The sequence below is a fragment of the Microplitis demolitor genome, chromosome 3 (genome assembly GCF_026212275.2).
Source record: "Microplitis demolitor isolate Queensland-Clemson2020A chromosome 3, iyMicDemo2.1a, whole genome shotgun sequence".
NCBI classification, from domain to species: Eukaryota; Metazoa; Arthropoda; class Insecta; order Hymenoptera; family Braconidae; genus Microplitis; species Microplitis demolitor.
This window is the reverse complement of record NC_068547.1, coordinates 18,238,068-18,247,021: the sequence shown is the minus strand read 5'-3', so window position 1 is coordinate 18,247,021 and position 8,954 is coordinate 18,238,068. Positions and strand designations below refer to the sequence as shown.

General features: G+C 31.8%; 2 protein-coding genes across 6 annotated transcripts in view; both read right to left on the bottom strand.

Moving 5' to 3' along the window:
* Positions 1-1,235: 1,235 nt before the first annotated feature.
* Positions 1,236-8,954, bottom strand: part of LOC103572983 (tubulin monoglutamylase TTLL4) — a 127,259-nt gene continuing 119,540 nt past the window's right edge. For all 5 annotated transcript variants that reach the window (XM_053737819.1, XM_053737817.1, XM_053737818.1 and 2 more), the window contains exon 4: positions 1,236-3,972. In XM_053737819.1, coding sequence (XP_053593794.1) covers positions 2,004-3,737 — 1,734 coding nt within the window. In that variant the 5' untranslated portion in view covers positions 3,738-3,972 and the 3' untranslated portion in view covers positions 1,236-2,003. The remainder of the gene's footprint in view (positions 3,973-8,954) is intronic.
* LOC103572969 (enhancer of split mbeta protein) lies at positions 4,834-6,212 on the bottom strand. Its single transcript, XM_008551805.3, has one exon. It carries the CDS (start codon positions 5,967-5,969, stop codon positions 5,331-5,333), a length of 639 nt encoding a protein of 212 aa, XP_008550027.1. The 5' UTR covers positions 5,970-6,212; the 3' UTR covers positions 4,834-5,330.

Here is an 8,954-nt window from a genome sequence, read left to right as displayed (position 1 = left end):
AATATATATTTTTAAAATTGTTTATTTATCAAACAGTATTTTTTTAAGTACAAATAATGTACTTGTTTTACAATTCAACTTTAAAGTTATGCATTTATTTTAATTATTATTACAATTATTAATCGACGACTTTCTATCGTAAATTTATCTGTCGTAATTTTTGTACATAGTATTTTTTATTTTTTTAAATTTGTACTCAATAATTTTGCTTAAAATTTTATTTATAAATTATTTATATCAGTCTCACGACTAAATATCACGTAAAAAAATATCATGTAAGAAAATATCTTACAACTAACCATCATCATTCAGAATATCATGCGACTAAATTACACACCATAGTAATATAATAAATCGTGTACATATAGATATTTGATGGCTAGTATATTTTATGGTATTAAATAAAAATATTTTTTTTTGTATGATAAATTGTAATATTGGGATATTTGAACAAGTGATAATTTATTATATGATATTTTGGTATATGATATTTTTTTGAAATATTTTGACTGTGATGTTTTGTCGTGTGATATACGAAAAGAAAATTCTACCAAAATTTACGATGTTAACATCGTAATCGTGGACTAGACTGTCATTGGGATCAATTTTTAAATGTCTTATTTCAAAATTTACTCTTGTCATTGTTAAAATTACGATGTAGGTTATATTTTTTACTATTTAAGATCGTAATTTTAACAAAGACTACAGCGAATTTTGAAATAAGACATTTAAAAATTGATGCCAATGAAAGTCTAGTCCACGATTACGATGTTAACATCGTAAATTTTGGTAGAATTTTCTTTCCATATATTTAGACAGGTAGAGGTAACGTTTTTGGCCATTTTAGGGCCAGTTTTGGACACAAAAAATTTAAATAAAATAATTGGTAAAAAGACCCAATGACATAATTAATTTATTAAATGAGTTCAAAAATACTTTCATCCCACTACTGAACTTGAAATTTTATTTTATATTTTTACATTATTTAAAATGAAGTATTAAATGTCCAAAAATGGAACAGTGACCACAAATGGGACTTCTACCCTACATCAGAGGTTATATAAAAATATTATTTAATTTTTTTGTAAATACATCTAGAATTATTTTTTTTTGTATTCTGACAATAATAAACGAAAGAAAGTCATCAAAAGTTACATAAAGAATACGATTTAAAAATTAAATTATAATCTTTGATGTCAAATTTTGACATTTTAAATATTACAAAAAAATAATAATTTTTATTACTTAATTGCTAAGTTTTGATTATATTATATTACAATTAGAAAAAAAGTTATAATTCATTCAAATTTTCCGTAACGATATTGAACGTTTAATTAATTCTAAAAGGCACGAACGTTTTCGACTTTATTTTTATTTTTAAAATCTCCACAAAAAGGCTTTTATCTTCTCTCGCTAGTAAAAAAATAAAATAATAATAATAATAATAATAATGAATACCGATATACATAAAATGTCGAAAATTTATACAAAGTCTTATATGAATCACAAAAAATCAATTTCCTATCAAAAAACAAAAAAACACCAATTATCATCCATCGCTTTTTTTTTTTTTTTTTAATTAAATTATAAATATTAATTATAGTCACTCTAAAATTAACCTACATATTTGTGACTACTGTTATTTATTAAAACATTTGATTTTAATTGGAATATATGCGACAAAACTCAGCTTTTAAGGCCATTTTATTTTTTATTGTAATGCAGACCAAGTTACGGAGCATCCACCCTATCTTAAATTAATTTCCGTGTAAAATTAAATAATTATTTTTTTTTCAATTCCTTCGAAGATTGTTTCAGTAATAACCAAAAATTGTAAACAAATTATTTCAGGAAATTAAATTTTTTTACTTAAATAATTACAAGAAACATAAATTTAATTAAAAGACGGAGTAGATCTTTTTATTTATTTGAATCGCCAAAATTTTAAAAGTGGCCATAAAAACAGCACTATTACTTAAAATTAATAAAAAAAAAAAAATAATTTAAATTGTTTGAGTTTCTAAGTGCATCTTCTCACCACAAAGTTTTTGCAACAACGCAATACCCTCTTCACGATTATCCCCATATTTATCTTCCCAAGCGTCAAGTAACATATTATAATACCTTGGCACATCAAATAAATCTAAGTATGGATGCGAATGTTTATTTGGAAATATTCTTTCAAATTTATCAGTCTGCGTTATTTCATCTTCGTGAGCAATCAAACATCTAACGTCATCCGGCGTCAAATCTTCTAGAATATCATCCAAATAATCTTCTCTATCCAAATTACTGTACAGAGCTTGTTTCTGTTTTTCGAGATTTGACAATACGAGCTTATCGAGCGTCGTATTCTGGCACAGGATCTCTTCATATTCATACATCTTTTTCAGTTTTCTGATTTCGCGCTTAGGTAAATTTGCCGGCAATCGAAAGCCTACAATATTGAAAACGTTTTTTATCATGGGTCCCTTTACGGCAATATCGAGTGCCGATGCAGACTGAAGTGACGGCGAAACATTGAATTCGAGTAGCCAAGGCTTATAAGATTCATCCAACAAAATATCTACACCAAATAATTCGAAACAGGTGTAACGATTTGTAGTATTCGTTCTAATAAGTGTATTAATTGGAGACTCGGTTGATATTACTGTTTTTATGACAATGTCTTTGATAGATGACCAAATTTTTTTTGTATTCACACCATCTTTTTCTAAATACGACCACAGAGTTTTAACTGTCCACTTGTGGCCACTACAAGAATCAGCGCAATCATTACTCGTGTAATTTGAGCTGTTTTTATTAATACTGTAATTTGTTAGATGCATAAGACGATCACTGAGGTAGTTGATATCATCATTGTACTTGACAGATGCAAAACGTACTAAACCGTCGGGATAAATATATATACGTAGTGGATTTATACTTGATACCAATACATACAGACGTAAATCAAATTTGGCACCGCCAATTAATAAAGGTTTTGATAAATATTGTTGTACAACTAATGGACGTTTTTTTGGAATCTGTGACCATCGATGAACAACACGAATTCCCGTACCACGTGCCGATGCCGGTGGTTTTATAATCCACTTTTCTTTCCCGCCACTTTTCTCCCAAATTTGACGAAAACTACGCAAGTCTTGCGGCAACACATAAGTACGTGGTACAAAATTGAATTCCTTTTTTCCGTATTTGATCATAAAACGACTTAAATTGCGCCACAGACGATCTTTACGTCCGATTTGAAATGTACCGGGAAAATGATTAAATTTTTGATGATCTTTTAATCCTTTGAAACAACTTGACTTCATTTGTTTGCCCCATATTGACAGCCAATCATCAGGATCTTTTAGCAAACGGTAGCCTGATTTTAAAACTGTTTTACGCACTAATATTGGTGTTATGCAGCTCAATTTCCATTTTAGATGTTTAGTTAACGAAGGCGGCAGTTCGTGCCCCGATGAGTCATGCAAATGGAAGACAATATACGGCGGTACATTTGGAAATAAACTACGACGCAATGGAAATTTGATAATATTATCATCTGTTACTGATTCTGAGTCTGTTATATTGGGAATAGATTCACTCGTATCTGGCAGTTCGTCTTGAACATCTTCATCCTCAAAATCTGGATCCAGATCAATATCTTCCTCTAATTCGTCTATATTATTACTATTACTATTATTATTACTAACTAACTCGAGATGATTGTACGTTCGTGATATGACGTCCATGATTATTACCACGAACAATATTTAATAAAAATAAATTTATTAAAATTAAAACTGTGTCAACTATGATCAAGTATATCAAAACAACCGACTGAACATACTTAATTTATTTATACTTTCTGGTACACTATATCGTAGCGCTATTTAAAATTTATTTATATTACTTGGATACAAGTTTATTACCTGGATTAGTCAAGGGTAAGTGTTTGGCATTTTATGATTGTTCAGCTGCTGATAACTGTAACAAATAAAATTATAAAATATTATTTGTAAAATATCGTGAATATATAATATTTTATAGTAAATCTTATTATTGTACAGTTTATTGATCTTAGATAACAATTAATAAAATAAACAAAAATATATTTTTTAATTAACGAAAATATTTTGAGTTACTTCTTATCTCTATTTGTTTCAATTGATTGAAAGATAAGTAAATAATTACTAAACAAATACACGTGTTTGTGCGATTGGTTATAATTAATTTTAAATTCAAAGTAATATAAAAATTGTTATATATTTTTTTTAATGCTTGTTTTAATTCAAAGTATTATATCACTTGCTGACACTTGTCGTCTTGTTAATTCAAGTGCATCTAAATACTTCGATATATATATATATATATATATATATATATATATATATATATATATATATATATATTATTTATAAATTTAAATATAAATAATTATTCAAGTATTTAGAGTAGCGAATAAGAGCGTGATAATTGACAATGTGCAAGATAAATTATTATCATTATTTTAAGTATGATATATATATAAAGTCGTTATTATCTATGAAATTTATCCAGTGACTGCTGCACAAGAGACTCATTTATCTAGGCATTAATCACTCAATTGAGTGTGTGCCAGACCTGGTAATTGTCCAAGCCAAGTAATATATTTTATGTAATGTATGTACTATTTAAAAATATATCGTAAAACTTAATGACTAAAAACTATGACAATTAATTAGGAATAAGGTTTTGGATATTGACAGGGTTTAATTAAAACTATAAATAATAAATCAGGTGGTTATGGTTAATTAACAAATTTTTTATTTAAAAATTGTGTATTTTTTAAAATATGGGTTTTTTTATCAAATTAACATATAAATGTGGTAAGGCTAAAAAGCTTCTTAAACATAACAAGTTAACTTCTATATATTTAATAATTATTTTATATGAGAAAATAGTTATCTCAGGTACAAAAAACCCTATCACAGACATTACTTAAAGCTCATCACCCATACAATATTATAGTATTTTAAAAATGATAATTAATAGTCAAATTAAATGAAAAGTTAAATGACAAAAAAAATTTTATAAATTAATGATAAAATGAAAAATCACGATTTAGAGAAATAATTAATAACAGAATTGGAAGACGTTGATTTGTCGCTTAATAATTAAAAATAATATTTTTTTTTTTAAATCTAGATAATTTTTTCTATATCTCCTTGATCCGGATCAGCAGCAGTTGAATCCGGGGGTTGCAGTTAGCTTATCCAGCTTAGCCCATCAGCCTTATAGGTACCAGCGACGTATCCAGTCGCAATCGATCCTTGGTATTAGCTCAGTGAATGATAATTAGATTTTCACCAAGGACGCCAGACAGATGTAGACTCACTTGAATCACCGGAGGAACTGGCCACGCTCATTGGACTCTGAGGTGGAGTGTAGACGTTCTGTGGTACCTTGGTGATGACAGTTGTTGTGTTTGCAGGAACAGCAGCAGGATGTTGTTGAGATGATGGTAGAGTTGCTGAAGATGGTTGATGATGAACGACGTTGGGATTGACAGGTCCCTCCAATCGACGAAGACAACCACCGAGATGACGTATCAGCTGAGCACCAGCCACTGGGTGTACACTGGTCACTGTTGTTTGCAAAAATGTTGATACTTCTTGTGCACATTGGGTAAATCCCTCGCGAAATTTATCAGCGTAAGTGTTTTCAGGTGTCAGTGTCAATCTCTTGGCGGCTCTCAGTGTATGAAGATGACGAACTGTCAGCTCAAGAATGTCGGCTTTCTCAAGTTTCGCGACATTTTCACCCTCAGCTTGGAGCGCGTTCACCATCAGATCCTTGAGTTCGTCGAGGCAGCGATTGATTCTTGCCCGTCGCTTTCTCTCCAGCATTGGCTTCATCACTTTGCGGTACTGATAAGTTCTTGATACCGGCTCTTCGTACTCCATACCACCGGCAACAGCGTAAGCGGTAGTGTGTGGTGTCATTTTTGAATAATTAATTGACAGTTTAATTAGAGTTCAAAAAAATATTTTAAAAATCAAACGTGTTGATTATCACTAGTCACTCTTATCACAATCTCCGTTTTCGACAAGTCGAAAAATACTCAATGACAAGTTGTCGTAAAAGATAACAAAAATAAAAAACTAAGTGTTTAGTTTTTACAGTAATATAGCAGAGAGAACTTGCTAGCTCGGAGTGCCGAGGTAATCTGAGTGCTTTCTGACTTAAGTGGGGGCCTTATATCGGTATTTATACCTTCTTCGGGGAGTGTAATCCCCACTAACCAGGCGTTCCCCACTGGCACCTCAACTCAGTGAATTGAAACGGGGCTGACGTATTCACGGACGAGTGCACGACAGAGAGGGGATCTGAAGACTGCAAGCTGGATGTGTGTGTTGGGTATGTGTGTGGACGATTGTCATTGTGTTGCCACCACAGCACAGCTACCAGCCGGAGGAGCGTATCGTGGGAAGCTCACGGGACGAAATGTTCCCACAGCTCTCGGTCGTCGTAGCCTGCTGGGCCGTAGCGTGCCCAGTGGGGGAATTTAACAGCGATACACACCTGCACCCTTGCTATCTCCATCCTGCTCGCTTGCTTACTGTCACGTTAGTTAGTGTCTTATATATACATAACTATATGTTATGGATACAGCAGTTGCAGTATTAGTAGTAGTAGTAGAAGTATTAGAGTATAATAGTATTAGTTTGGCTGTTGTTGTTGCTCGCGTATATAATACAACTGTGCGAGACGGCGGTACTCTACGGCGTATAAGTGCGGAGCAAAGGGAAAAATAACTCAGCACCGAGCACACGCCACGACGCGCGACCAGCACGAGGATGGCGTGCTCTCAGAGCTCTTTTCCTCTCTAACTCTTTACTCCTTCCTGTTCTCATCCTCAGTGCTCTTGCACCTCTTACACCTCTTATTCATCTCTTCTCGTTTCATCTCGTCTCTGCTCCACTATACCCTGGGTACTTGTCTCTGATAATAGCCGTTGGCACTTTGCGCGATGTGTTCTCAATTCTCTCTTTTCATTCGCAGTTAATATTAAACGCAGTCTGTAATGGTTTTGTCGTGTCCTGTAGTAGGAAAACTGAGTTTGATTCAGGCAACTTGGTACATCATTGGTTATTTTTTTTATCCTTGCGCTGCACCTCGTCGATGAACTGAGGCTGAGTCGTATCGCGGACACTTGTCGGCACCACGGTGGCAAATATATACCGGTCACGTGCATACTACTCTCGCACACCGTAATTGCGATCTCGTGCTACTGTCGACGGCTGCTGCTCTTACACTTTGACAATCATTCGAACACATCACGATACATATTTAGCAATCAGCCTGAAATATACATATAAGATCCAGGTTAATTCTCTCTGACACCTACATATTTCCTTATTATAAGTTATGTATGTGTATAAAATATTCGAGGCAACTTGTAGAAGATAAAGTAAATTTTTTTTGGTTTTCAGATAAAAATAATATGTAATTTAATGAGGGAATTAAATTCAAAGGTTTTGCAATGATGGTATGTTAAGTGGGTTATATTTAATGAGTTGTTATGTTTAGCTTTTTAGTCGATCTTCATTGCCCTGTTGGTGTTGCTGTTGCTGATGGTGGTACTGCAACTATGCTATTGCTGGCGCTGACAACGGGACTGGTTGCGGTGTTTAACTCTAACGAGGTGTTTAGGCCCTCTTTGGAAAAGATATACAATCGAGCTGAGTTCTTTTAGTTTTTTTAAATTGCCGAGCGGGCATAGAATAATAGAGGATGAGAAAAATGTGAAACGTTTTTTACGACCCCTGAGAGGTATGAGAAGAGAATCGGTCGGCGATGTTAAAGTTACCTCGCCACCCCGGTGATTCTGTAATGAGACACGACCCAGCGTGCCGCAGGAACTCGTATACTCGCCGGGATGTGTATATGAATTTTTATTGCCCTACCGGTATTTGACCTACCTCATATCCTCTATACTCTACTCAACAACCAGATTCATCCATCAAAATATTTCCAATTATGCCTAAAATATAAGCCTTAATGATAAACCTTCTGCTATATATGAGTTCATAAGTCAATTTTACACTCTGTATACCTCATCGTTAAATCTCCATTATAAATATTATTATTATTATTATTGTCTACACTGAGAGAATTTTATAGTAAAAGTTATCAGCTAGTTGTAGTAAAATTTTTGAACTCGATAGTAGTGAATATTATTTAAATTATTAAATAAACAATTTGAATTGTAGTATCTAACAACTAAAGTAGAAGTACCATTTGTGGCCACTGCTCTATTTTTGGAAATTTAATAATACTTTATTTCAATTAATGAAGAAGCATAAAATAAAATTTTTATGGCAATAGTGTAATAAAATTATCTTCGTATACATTTTTAAAATTAATTATGTCATTGCGTCTTTTACAAATTAATTTACTAAAATTTTTCAAGTGTCCAAAACTGGCCCTAAAGTGGCCAAAGACGTATCTTTACACACAAAGAAAAATGAGCTTAAGAAATCTAAGAATTTTTATTATGCTGTCGACAAAACTTTAAACAAGAAGTTGAGTTGCTAAAAAATTGTTATGCTGCGCTGTAATTATTATTGAGCCTCTAAAAATTTTTATCTTCTATTATAATTCCTAATTTAGACAAATTATATTTATTACAATTATTCAATCATTTTTAAGTATAAAATATTTTTTATAGTGTAGCATAGCAATTTTTTGGCAACTCAACTTCCTGTTTAAAGTTTTGTCGACAGCATAATAAAAATTCGTAGATTTCTTAAGCCCATTTTTCTCCGTATAGTAAAATCTAAAATTATTGATAATAATCAGAAATTATAACTTTAAATATCTTAACTAATTATAGCTGTTATCAAAATCGTAATTCTTAATAGTTACCATTAGGTTGTTAATAATTACGATATTGATAACAGTTATAATTAGTGAAGATAATTAAA

Bases quoted from the DNA above. Each gene is read 5' to 3' on its own strand.
- LOC103572969 (XM_008551805.3), bottom strand. From the start codon at position 5,969: ATGACACCACACACTACCGCTTACGCTGTTGCCGGTGGTATGGAGTAC.